Here is a 13,817-nt window from a genome sequence, read left to right as displayed (position 1 = left end):
AATTGAGATGACTCTGTTTAGGTAATGTACTGCAGAGTAAAACATGGTGACCTAACTTAGCTCTTAGAAACCCCAGCTACGAGTGCCAAAGTTGATCTGGGTTTTGAATAAGTATTCAGATTCAGTTCGGATCAACCTAGCTCTGTATTTTATCCTGATCAGAGTAATTCTATTTAGTATTATTCTCTTGTTTGATCAATAATGGTTCAGGTTGGCATAGCAAGTCTTTTCTACAGATCTTCCACAAATGCTTCTGGATCTGGTTGAGTCAGGTATGGGAAAGAACATTCTCATTGCTGTCAGACTGTGGTGGTTGGTTTATACCAAAATTATTCTCTGTAGATCTCAACTGCAGAGACCAAGCTTCTTCAGTGATATTTCCTATGACTCTTGTGAAATAGAAAGAAGGAATAAATAAGTAGTTCTACAAATAATTGAGATATACTTTTCTGATAAAGGCTAGTCCAATAATATGAGTAAGAACACTACAGTGGCTACTAAGCTTAACAACACCCATATGAGTACAGTTCATCCAACAGAGTAAAGCATTCACTGGCGAATTATCAAACGAAAATCAGTATGAATTGCATATTAGACCAAAATCTCAACCAATGAAGTCAATTTTAAGAAATCTATTACAAAAGAAAAGTGAATCAATAACTATTGGTGGAGAGAATTCAGAGCATAGGACCTTGGAAACCCAAAGGCATAGCCACCAATGTTAGAATAATTACATTTGGGAATGATGAAGAGATTATAAACAGAGACAGTTATCTGGAGGATAATAAGTTTGAAGGAGCTTAGAGATAGGCTGAGGAAAGACCTTGAAAGGACTTGAAAACAAGATAGGAATTTTAAAGCAAAGTACGGCATATACATAAGACAATGCAGGTGAGCAAAATCCAGGGCTGTAATTGAATAGGATTTGGATTCTCAGGAATGTTCAAGAGCATTGTTGAACTCATGGATGAACCATGGATGAAATGACCTGAGAAGAAAGTAGAATCTCATGATTTTATAGATATGGGAACACATGGTCTTACTGAGAGCACGTGACGCTCACTTCTGGTTAAATATAAAAAACCTGGTCTGTTGCCAATGAGAGTCATGATTAAGGAGTGGAAATTGAGACTGAGATAAAGGACAATAGCTTCAGTCTAGAGGGGATTTCTTCCTATCCAGTACAGTGTGTCAGACAAGCAATCAAACAACATAGAGACCGCATGGGCCTGGCCAAGCTGGTGGCCATTAAATTGGCCAAGCCATTATTAGGGTTTGCCAAACAATGCTGACAAGAAGTAGCAAGAAGTTGAGAAGGGCAGATTCTCAGGAGATAACATAGGTAATAGTGTGGATATGAGAAGAGAAACTTATTATTTTTAACAGATTATTGTGTATGGTTCTTTGTACATTTTTTACATTTAAAACAAATGCTCATTGCTGTTTTTCTATGACCTTTGATAAGAATAAGCAACCTGACTACAAGGATCCTTGACTAGTGCTTTAGTTTCACTTGTAGCATATGCTGTATATCCTACAGGTTACTGTGTGTGTGTGTGTGTGTGTGTGTGTGTGTGTGTGTGTGTTTGTGTGTGTGTGTGTGTGTGTGTGTATCCAAAATGACACGAGATGATTAGAAATTATTCATACATTTATCAATGTTGGATAGAGCCATGAACAGAGACCTGCTATGATGTACTATTGTTCAGAAATGTATTTTTATAATAAAAGATAATTTAGTCAAACTTGTAAGCTGTTCAATATTACTTTAGTGATTTCTGGTTGTAAATACAATTATGCTTGATTCAATGAATTTAGGTTGCATCAGCAAACCCATTTGTCAGCGCATGGTTGCTGAACATTTCTCTTTGACCATTTGCAGATTGAATATGAAAGCAAAGATGCTGCTGTTGTGCACATACTGCAGAATCGCTTATAGCATTGCCCATAAGTACATCTTTGATTTTCATCTACTAACAGCAATTGCGTCTGTAACAAACACCATTTAAATGCACCCTGATTGGAAATGCTAACAATAAGCTTAGGGGTTCATGCAGGCATACAGGCTTCAACTTTAAACATGCAATAAAATGTGTGGTAACTTTATATTTAACCAGGCATTGTAAGGAGACAAGTTAAAAAGTGATATATCATAAAAATCCTACATGGACATTTGATAAAACTACAGAAACATTTTAAATAAGAAATCACCAAACAGGACAAAGACAGTTGCTTCTCCAGATTCCTTACAATTTGTATGTCAACCTAATCTCTATTTATTGCCTTAAAAAATATTTTCAATGCTTTTTCCTGTTTATACGCAAGTCAGATATAGAGATCCTAAAATATTTTTACTTACTGTACCTTTGACCTGGTTGGACTGGTACTCCTATCAGTCTCAGGAACAAATTGTTCAATAATATAGCATTTATAATCCTCATCCACAGTTCTAATCAGACATGTCTTTATCAGCCCTTTCATGGACATTAAAGAGAGTCATTTGTATAGGCTTGTCTTCTAATTCATGCAAAATTTATTCTGCTGGGGAAAACATTTATTTCATTGCCTTTGAGATTGTTCATTTTATAATGTGCAACTTGAACCACAAATAAATAAAACAAGATATCTACAATGGCATTTATTTCAATGTTTTGAAACTTGGATTGAGTCTACATTTTTTCTATTTTGCAATGAAATCATTTTTCCAAAGAAAATAATCAGTTCATTGAATCTGGCTTCATATCAGAACCCCCTGAAGCCCCAATCACGCCTGCCACTCATTTCTTGGACTGTTTCCAATGCACCAATGTCATTTTGAAGGTAAGGTCTAACAATCTCCAAATGTTGTTTCATTTGCGGTTAAATCAATGATCTCTAAAATTTAGTACAATTTGTTTTGACTGATACGCAAATGCCCTTGAGAGTCAGTCTAGTAAATAGTTAGCATTGCTAATAACATTATATTAACATTTTTCAAAAGACATAAACGGTAATGGGGCATTTTGTTTACGGTCTGCAATACCAACGTGACAACTTAAATCTAATAAGGTTACACAAAGTTTTTTTTTCATTTATCCTCTGAATATTAAACTCCTAAATCAATAGCTTATCTACAACTGGGAAATAGGACTGCCATGTCTAGGGACCAGTGCTGCTGACTGAATAAAATTTAAAGGTAATATGGATATGTTTTACAAACAATATTGTTTGAATTCAATGAGAAGCTACTAACATGATTGATCTGTCCTGTATCTCATTAAATCTCATCTTATGAGCAATACTCACAAATAATTGCCATCAAGGAATTGAAGTTGCCGATGTTAAAGCACTCGCGAGCAACATCTATGAAATATTCTATTACCCGTGCTCTGTGTTTCTTCTTTACTGGCTGTGAATGACAGGTGAGAAAATTAGACTTTAGGTGGAAACAGCGCCTTTCACTAAAAGGAACTGACAGTTGAAATGCATAATAATGAGAAACAATTATTGTGATAGACATAATGAAAGGATTCCAGTGTCGGAACCTGGTAGGTTCTGACTCACCATACAGATTTCTGTTGCTACGAGATAGCTCAGCCTGTTAAACCACTCTACATAGGCTTCCAGGTTGCTTGTTTTCTTCATATCATTAAAGCAGGTCTGAAAGAAGAAAAATGGGAAAACAAACATGAAGTACTAACTCATTTCAAGAATAATGAATTCAAAAAATAACAGATAAAAACCACAATTATGTGATGTTTTGTTTGAAAACATAAGGCTGACAATTCAAAGCTAGGTTATGGTCTTTACAGAAAATAAGACACTTACATTATACGATTGCCAATGGCATATTTCACTGTAATCGCTGTTGGTTATTTTTAATTAAACTGCAGAGAAGCAAATCATGTGTGTCTAGAAAGTGGATTTATTGTGGCCTGGGCTCAGTTCTCATAAAATATTTCCCATGTGTTTCAAGTAACATCATCTAGTGCACGGTGGTCATTGTTGTGGATTTAATATTAAAGTAAAATCCAAGTAATATTGTAAATATATTCTTTGATTAAACATTTTTTGTTTGTTTACATAATTCATTATGGTTATATGTTTGAAACTATGTAATGTGAAAGCTTTCAAAGGTTCATTTATTATCAAACTATGTATCCATATACAACTCTGAAATTTGTCTTCTCCAGATAGCCACAAAGAAAGAACATGAAAGCCATTCAGAGAGAAACATCAAACCCCTCCTTGTACAAAAAGAACGGCATCCCGATCATCAACCCCCTCCTAAAAACACAAGCCTTTCCCAGCACAAAACCTAACAGAACACAACAGAACATCAACCCCCAAATAAGCTTTGCTGAAATCGTGAAAGTAAGGCACATCTTGCTTGAAGTAAAAAGAAAATTAGACTCGCATTCCGGACTCCCTTTTCTTCCAATTAGTTTTATATTTTAAGGGTTACAAGACTCACAGTTATTTCCATCTTTGCCATCAGATACAGTAACCTACCACCTGGGTACAACTCTGCAGCTATAAACAATGGCAGATCTCAGCCAGTCATGCAGCATCTGTGGGGGGGGGGGGAAGGAATTGTCAACTTTTCAAATTGAAACCTTGCACCAAGACCCTGCATTCGTCCTGATGCAGGTTTTTGACTTGAAACATTGAAAATTCATTTCCTTTTCCTTTCCCGATTCTGCTCAATCCATTAAATCCCTCTAGCATATTGTTTGTTGCTCTAAGTTCCAGCATCTGCAGGTTCTTGTGTCTCTACTCTAAAACTCTGTAGTGTTGGTAAAGAGACAAAAGCTAGAAGTCTTCTACTGGGACATCAATGCTCTGCCCATAGCAAATGCCAGACTCATTTTTCTCTACTCCATTACCTGGAATGACTACTGAACCTCCATATTTAGCACCTAAAATAAAGAGGCTTCAATCAATGGCCCATTTTGATCTGTTCTTTTTTTTTTTGCAAAACTACTAAAGTTTACTCACAATAAAAATACATGAAATACGAACAGCAAGTATTTAGGAGACAGTAAACACATTCAAATTAAATGATTATTACTGTCTATAGACAGTCAATTCCCTGGGGAGGGCCCATCATTCCTTGAAATCCCCCACTGTATATATGGTGACAGCACGCCCCTCTACAGGGACAGCTGGGCACAAAAGCACCCCCAGAAGAGGGGTAGGCAGTCAGCACAGGCAAGGCCATCGTCTGCCCGCCGCTTGGACCTGTGAATAGCCATCCTGGCCCAGCTCAGGAGCTAGCTCGACAACAGATCCTTTGAGCGACCAACCCTGTTCCATACTGTGTGTCTGCCTATAAATCAGGAACACAGGGCTGAAGTGCAACAAAAATCTGGGGAGCGACCCCTTCAGGTTTTCAAACGGGGGCTTTAATGTACTCCTATCTCACAGTGGCTTGTAGCACAATTCAAAGAGGGGAATGGTATCAGTCAGGGCCAGCAACCATGGCAGCTCATCACATGTGAGTGGCCTGATGTACAAGAGGTCACATGATGGGTGGTGGGAATGCTGATATGTTCTGCTAGAATAATTTGTGGGAAGTGGAGGAGAGAGGGTTGATGCTACTTGCGCATGGGTAGGGGCAGGGGGCTTTAGGGTTCTTATGTTTTTTTCCATCATACTTTGTTTGGGGGGTTTTCTTCTGTTTCAAGGATGTCTGCGCTGGGTAAGTACTTCAGGTTGTGTATTGTATACATTCTCTGATATTAATTGGAACTATTGAACTTTTGAAGCACCTTTCTATTTCTCCACATCAAAATGACTATCATTGATACTGGTGTATCCTGTCTGCCATGAAGGCTTCTAGTGCCTGACTCACATTCCAGCATACAGCACTGCAATGGCGTGGTAGCCACAATGAATAGGTAGCCACAATCAATACCCCGCAGGTAAAGGTTTAGCACATCGTTTGAGTAAAACCAACCTAAACATCCTTGAACTTTTTTTTCATCAATTTCCTTTTTTGTTTGAGAGTCATCAAAGTGTATGCCAGCACTACATTTACACAGCAGCCCCACCCAACATCACGCAGTCAGTGAACTCTGCTTCCTAGCCGTTACCTTGTACCACCAAAGTAAATCTATAGTGCTTTCTGATTTTTTTTACATTATAATATTATGCCTATAAAAAAATATAAATTTGCTCTGGTAGTTTTCCATAAAACTGTTCTAAAAATTGCACAACTATAGATTAAAGATGTATTTATTCAACAGTTGCCGACTTTTTTTTAAGAAAACACCACTTTGGAATTTCATGTAAAAAGCAATGAGTGGTTTAAGCATTCTATTGAAAATGCATATGTTTGCATATCATTAAGTAATCTTGTTACATTACAGGTGAGCTTTGCTCTGCAAAGAAAATTAACATAGCGACTGAATGTCAGAAGACCAGAAAACTAATCAAGAATCCAGAAAATGTGAGCACACACCTGAGAAAAAGAACTCTGGCCCTGAAACAGCCGCAGTAATTGAAAAACAAATGAATTAAACAGACAAGTGATCCTGGCACATCCGTGCAAAGCATGAAGAAAGATCCCTTATAGCTCAAAGCTAACAGGAAGAGAATCAAAGTGCAGGAATCTGAAGTGTGCCAAAAGCAGCAAGTGAGCAAGGAACATTTTCTGCAATTCCCATTCATAGGGCAAGACCTTGAGAACTCTCAGGATGGCACTGAAACCTTCAAATATTTCATAAAACGAATAAGATGTTTCAGAAAATGACACTGCAAATTTCATCAGTTGAATACATTCTCTTTCCTTCTCTTGTTTGGGACATGACAATAATACTTGGTACTATTCCATATTCAGCAGTCCAATAAATTACCCTTACTTTCCCTCTGTAAAAGAGCTTCAGTGCTTTTGACTCGTTAGGTACCATATTAGATGTCACGCACCCTTCTGGTTTGGAAATATAATGATCTTTCACCGTCACATGATCCAAATCCTCAATTAATTAATAAGCTCCAAAACCCGGGCCTCTGTAGCTCCCTCTGCAACTGGATCCTTGACTTCCTCATCGGGAGACCATAGTCAGTGTGGATCAGAAATATCATCTCCACCTCACTTGCAGTCAACACTGGTGCACCTCAAGGATGTGTGCTTAGCCCACAGCTCTACTTTCTACACCCATGACTGTGTGGCTAGGAAAAGCTGAAATGTCATCTATATTGGTATGAGCGATTGGCTATGGCACACATCAACCACAGCCTACCGGTCAACCTCGACGCTTTGCAATTCGCCTACTGGAGCAACAGGTCAACGACAGATGCAATCTCTCTGGCCCTACATTCCTCCATAGAACACCTGGAAAATAAAGATGCATGCGTAAGGCTCCTTTTCATTGACTACAGCTCTGCCTTTAATACCATCATTCCAAATAAACTGATTCCTAAGCTCCGGAACCTGGGCCTTAGCACTCAGATCTGCAGCTGGATCTTCAACTTCCTCACAGACAGGACCCAGGCTGTAAAAATAGGGGACAAGCTCTCCTTTACAATCATTCTGAGCACTGGTGCCCCACAAGGCTGTGTACTCAGCCCCCTGCTGTACTCACTGTACACCCATGATTGTGTAGCCAAGTTTCCAACGAACTCAATATATAAGTTTGCTGATGACACAACAATTGTAGGCCGTATCTCGGGTAATGATGAGTTTGAGTACAGAGAGGAAATTAAGAACCTGGTGGCATGGTGCAAAGACAATAACCTATCCCTCAACGTCAGCAAGACGAAGGAATTGGTTGTTGACTTCAGAAGGAGTAGCGGACCGCACAACCCAATTTACATCGGTGGTGCACAAGTGGAACAGGTCAAAAGCTTTAAGTTCCTCGGGGTCAATATCACAAATGACCTGACTTAGTCCAACCAAGCAGAGTCCACTGCCAAGAAGGCCCACCAGCGCCTTTACTTCCTGAGAAAACTAAAGAAATTTGGCCTGACTCCTAAAACCCTCACTAATTTTTATAGAAGCATCGTAGAAAGCATTCTTCTAGGGTGCATCACAACCTGGTATGGAAGTTGTCCTGTCCAAGACTGGAAGAAGCTGCAGAAGATCGTGAACACGGTGCAGCACATCACACAAACCAATCTTCCATCCTTGGACTCACTCTACACTGCACGCTGTCGGAGCAGTGCTGCCAGGATAATCAAGCACACGACCCACCCAGTCAACACACTTTTCGTCCCTCTTCCCTCCGGGAGAAGGTTCAGGAGCTTGAAGACTCGTACAGCCAGATTTGGGAACAGCTTCTTTCCAACTGTGATAAGACTGCTGAATGGATCCTGACCCAGATCTGGGACATACCCTCCAAATATCTGGACCTGCATCTTGGTTTTTTTGCACTACCTTACTTTCCATTTTTCTATTTTTCTATTTATGATTTATGATTTAAATTTTTAATATTTACTATCGATTTGTAATCCAGGGAGCGGGATTATAGAATCAAATATCGCTATGATGAATGTACATTCCAGTATCAATTGTTTGGCGACAATAAAGTATAAGGTATATATTTGCTGATGACTCAACTCTGATCATACTGGAAGGACACTTTAAACAGATGCACAATACCAGATATATATTATTTAATTGAACAATAGTTAATTGGGTATTATTCATGTCACAAATGCCAAGCAGTGACTATCACTAATAAGAATATTTAGCTGCCTTTTCTTGCAGTTACATAATTGATTCTCCCACCATCGATATTCTGGGTGGACTAGTTACACTGACCAGACACTTAAATACTATTGCTACAAGAACAGATTGGAAACATAGTATCTTTACCAAATGATCCACTTTCTGGAGTCTCCACAGCCTTTTCACATTTCATACTGAGTAGTCTGGGGGGAGGGGATGTGATTGGACTCATTCTCCTTACCAGATAAGTACAACTCTGACAATAACTGAGAAACTGGAAGCCATCCAGAATAAAGCAACCTGTTTGATTGGCACACACTCTAAACACCCTCTGACTATCCCACTACCAATAATGTCCAGTTTACAAAAGGCAGTGCAGCAAACCAACAGGATTTCTCACAACTACAACCTGGAGTCAGGAAAGCAAGAGCAGTAAATGTATCAGAATGCTACCATTGACATGCTCCCATTCAAAACACATGTAATTATGACGACTACATACATCAGTGTTCTTTCATCATCACAAAGTCCAACCCTGACAGTCCTTATTAACAGACCCGTGGAGCTATCCTCAGCATAGAAGATAATCAGGGATGGGCAGCAAATGTTTACCTTGTCAGCCATACTCACATCACATGAGAGACCGAGAAAAGAACTGTCAATTTTGCCGCAGTAAAGCAACATACTAATTTAATTTATTTGATCATTTTTGCACATTATGGGAGTTTTAAGAGTTGTTTTTATCTAATTACCAATCTAATGCTCAATAAATCTTTTAATATTCTCTTTACTCAATTAAAAAAAATGCACAGAACAGCCTGGGCTTGGTAAGCACAAACTGTGGTATGGACAGGCCAGGGCTAAATAATCCGAAAACTTTCTGTTCCGGCCTCCATCTGAAATTAGTACAAGTTTCTATGATAGCACAGCTTGTTGTGAAGACTATTTGTTTACATTCAGGAGCATCTATTCACCCAACATTAGATAAGAGGACTCAGATGCAAGAGAATTGGAAATTTTTGGATGAAAGTTTGATAAACAGAGGCATAAGACCCCAGTCAGGTTAAATGCACATCCTTGTGTGTCCGAGACAAAGACATTTACTGGAGATATCAACAGCCCATGCTCTGGACGGCTGAGGAGTAGTAGAAGCTATATTTTGGGCAGAGATCACCCCACAGCTGAATGCTATGCAGTAGGAGAAAGAGTGGGTGACTACTGAACTGACAAGGAGAGCCAGAAGGTGATGCGGGAATTTCCCCAATGCATCTTAGTCATGACCTGACATTCTTTTCTGAACACAGATGAGGGGAGGCTCATGGTTTCTCTGGGAAGTACAATCAAAATCATAGCTACATAGATACCTCAGGGTGTGCAGGAAGTGAAGTGGTAGTGATATTGGTGGGGTGGGGTAGGGTTTGCTGTTCACTGACATTGCGAGAGACAGCACAGCAAGAGATAGAATTAAAATGATACCCACTTTCCAATAACAACTCAGTGAAATAAAAATGTACATAGTAATACTTCAAAGGGCAAACAGGAAACTATCTCTAATGCAAAATGTCTTGGCCATTACACTTCCTGTCCATGAAATGAGGAAGGTACGTTGCTGGATCCAGTTCTATAGGATCAGTTAGTACCAGTCCAAGAACATTAAGGGAACAGAGATCGTGTACTCATAAGGTTTATATTAATGAAGGAAAAGAAAGAGGAACAATTTAAAGTAAAAATGCTTAATTGGCAGTGGATCAATTTCAGCATTTTGAAAATGGATATGGCTACAGTAAATTGCAACCAAAAATTGGCAGAAAATGCTATAATTAAACAATGGGTAGTCTATAAGGAAAGACTGGTTTGAATATAATTTAAGAATATTCCCATGAAGGCAAAATGTATGGCAATGAAAACAAGAGCATCCAATATGATAAAAGGTGGGCATTTTGCCAAAGAAGGCATTTCAATTATTTGAGCTTCCATTAAGTATTTTGCAGCAGCTCAGATCCTTTCACACGATTCTCCACCTAGATGTATCTTCATTAAGTGTTACTGGATAACAAGCTGGAGTCAGAATCAAGGCTGATTTCTCTCCCTCCCCAGCTTACGGACAAACAGTATCCCTTGTACCAAGATCAATTAACAACAGGGATTGAACATTTGACATATTGGATTTTGTATTTAGTTTCAGCTTGCGTCTTTTTTTCATTATCCATATCAAAAAGCTTTTACAAATAAATAAAACATTTATTATATAAACCATCTAGCAATAAGGCGAACATTGACTATAACTGTTGTCATAATTTCTCAGTCTTTATCTTTTTAAGAAATAAAATGCAACTCTTAATTGACCACCTTTTTTGTTGCCCTCTTCTCACTGCTACCATCAGGAAGGAGGTACAAGAGCCTTGAGGCAAAATGTCAACAATTCAAGGATTGCTCCTTCCCTCTGCAATCAGAATTTCTAAATAGACACTGAACCCATGAACACTACCTTACTACTTTTCGTGCACTACTTACTTAACTACTTTTCTCACCCCTTATTGGTGGTGTGAATGTGTATTTTTCCCTCAATCTTGGGTCCTCTATAAGAGGCCTGGGAGCCTGAGGGTTCAGCATGGTATTCTTTCTGTTCCTAGTAGTGTGTTCTTCTGGACTGGGATCTCAGATGTTGTTCCTGGGATTTGTTGGAGCCACTCTCCCAGTCCAGGTGTCACAGCTCCAGGTGCTCCTATCACCACCGGGATTACCCTGGCTTTAACCTTCCACATCCTTTCTATCTGCTCTTTCAAGTCCTGGTATCTCTCCAGCTTCTCACATTCTTTCTTCCTGATGTTACTGTCATTGGGGTTACCATATCTATTACTATTGCTTTCTTCTGTTCCTCGCTACACATACATACATACATATATATATATTTACTGTAATTCAGTTTTTATTATTAAATATTGAAATGTACTGCTGCCACAAAAACAAGCTTCACAAAAATTCTGGTGATATTAAACCTGATTCTGATTCTTATTATTGGATAGACTCCTGAGACTTTATGTCAAGTACATTTTAAAACTTGTCTTCAGGCAGTTGCCTTTCTGAGCAAAGCCTGTCACTTGTGTGACAATGGCGATTTGAATTCCTGACCTCAGGGACAATTAGACTGTGGTAACAGTCGATGAGAATTTATGCAAAATTTCTGTTTTATCACATCTCTTTTGAAGTTAATAAGCTCTAAAGTTTGTCTGGCAAGTGCTGATTTCCTTGTATATTAATGTGTGTGAATTGAAGTATTGTTGAAATGTTAAAAATCAAAAGAAACTTTAAAAATAGAGCCTGCATTTTAGGTGACAAACATTAAAACCAACATTAGTTTGTAACTGGAAACAAAGCATACCTTGTTATTGTCTAAAGAGTCTTTGTGAACAAAGGTCTGGACAAATTCTTCAGGTCCAATATGACTGAGCCGTTCCTGCAGAAAACAAAAAGAACAAGTCAAACTTAAATTAAAAGTCTACTTATAATTAAGGCACTATCATTGAGGAAGGAAATTCACTCTTCAATCTATTATAGCTTTGAATATTATGTGCACGTGCATGAGCAGAGTTCGCAAATCTTATCTGAAAAGCAACATTCCCGATGGTTCAGCAGTTCTTAAGGACTGAAGTGTCCTTGAATTATCTGCTCTTCCTACTGGAGAAGATCTTGAATGACAACAAGGCAATGTTAGCAGAGCTGACAAAACTCATAAGAATTACTGTTCTGTACAGGGGTAATTAGGAACAGATAGTAAATGTGACAATGCTAGTAATGCCAACATCCAATAAACTATTGAAGGACTTCTCCTCAGGTACTAACTTTGTAGCAGAACACTAAAACAGCTTTCATAATTACTTTTTCTGTGAAGTGATTGTTTGCTAATTTGTGAATATAATAACTTATTTCTAATTTATACCTATTATTTGTCCATTGTATCTTGGAGTGAATCCAGCCACCATACTTTCAATGTTATTTCAACCATTAGATCGGAAAAAAATCTAAACTTTACAAAAGAATCTACTCAACTGGAATCTCAATGAAGAGAAAATATTACAGAGTACTCAGTACATCAGTTACAAGTCCTAGTGCTTACTGGAGAGACTTCTGTAAATTTATTTTGAGAAATTATGAGGATTAGGAATGTTGCTTGTTTGGTGGCACAACCAATCAACGAGGCAGCTGTGTAAATGTGGTTCTTGCAACGACTAGGCCTCAAGCCGAGGGCTTGCCTGCTGCTGCAATCCAGGCAAAGAGAATCCAGAGGCGGTGTAGCTTGGCGTCCATGCTCAATTGGGGGCTCGCCTCTTCCAGTGGTGCTGCCCTCCAGTGTTCGATCGGTGGAGTCACAGGCTGGATTGTGTGTGTCTGTGCACTGCAAAGAACTGTACCAGCAATTTGCGGGACATGTCAGTTTGTCAGTCAGGGACTTGGGCGCTATATACCTGGGTGCTGATCAAGTGGAAAGAAATCAGGATTATTTATTTTAGATTGGACATGGTAATAATCTGCAAAAGTTCCTTATCTTCTACCACTCACACTCCAAAGCCAAATTAACTCCTGAGGTTGCAAGTCCAGCTGCTCTGGATGGCATTTCAACAATAATTAACATAATGTGCATTTTCCCTCGCTAAAAGATTTAAACAATGTAACTGGTATCATTAAATGTTACACCAGCACCATGAAATCCCAAACATAAACTTCTAACACTTGGGAAATGAGTACCTTCCAAATTGAGTGAGTCATAAAGAGCATCATCACAATAAAATTTTAAAATGCATAGAAAGTGCTATAAATAAGCCATAGAAATGCTAAATATAAGATACTAACCAGTTCGATGTGTGTTAGTTGCTGAGCTAAAGTGTATGGATCATTGCAGATGATCACTAAGTCCCTCTGGATGGATTGTGGTTTGGTCCTTAGCACTGTCAACCGGTCGCTGACTGATGTATTTAATTTTGTAAGAACTTCTTCGTACTGGTTAAGAGTAGCGAGCTTCCTGATCAACTTCTGAGTCAATTGCTGCACGGGTTTCTGATGTAGCTGTCAGGGAGGAGGAAGGAAAAAAAACACATTAAAGATAATGTCCGGACAAATCCCGATATGTGTATCAAATACTTCTTTCAGAACTCCTGTCAATTACAGG

At 38.7% G+C, this 13,817-nt stretch overlaps 1 protein-coding gene across 3 annotated transcripts in view; it reads right to left on the bottom strand.

Moving 5' to 3' along the window:
* rasgef1ba (RasGEF domain family, member 1Ba) overlaps nt 1-13,817 on the bottom strand; it is a 74,651-nt gene that overhangs the window by 34,106 nt on the left and 26,728 nt on the right. For 2 of the 3 annotated variants that reach the window (XM_072251902.1, XM_072251901.1), the window contains 4 exons: nt 13,502-13,714; nt 12,033-12,107; nt 3,544-3,639; nt 3,286-3,388 (listed from right to left, as the gene is read on the bottom strand). In XM_072251902.1, the coding sequence (XP_072108003.1) occupies nt 3,286-3,388; nt 3,544-3,639; nt 12,033-12,107; nt 13,502-13,714 (487 nt within the window). The remainder of the gene's footprint in view (nt 1-3,285; nt 3,389-3,543; nt 3,640-12,032; nt 12,108-13,501; nt 13,715-13,817) is intronic. The other variant, XM_072251899.1, reaches the window with a different exon arrangement.

This window comes from Mobula birostris, chromosome 3 (genome assembly GCF_030028105.1).
Source record: "Mobula birostris isolate sMobBir1 chromosome 3, sMobBir1.hap1, whole genome shotgun sequence".
Taxonomy (NCBI): domain Eukaryota; kingdom Metazoa; phylum Chordata; class Chondrichthyes; order Myliobatiformes; family Myliobatidae; genus Mobula; species Mobula birostris.
Note: the sequence above shows the minus strand (reverse complement) of the source record. Positions and strands in the feature narration are given on the sequence as shown.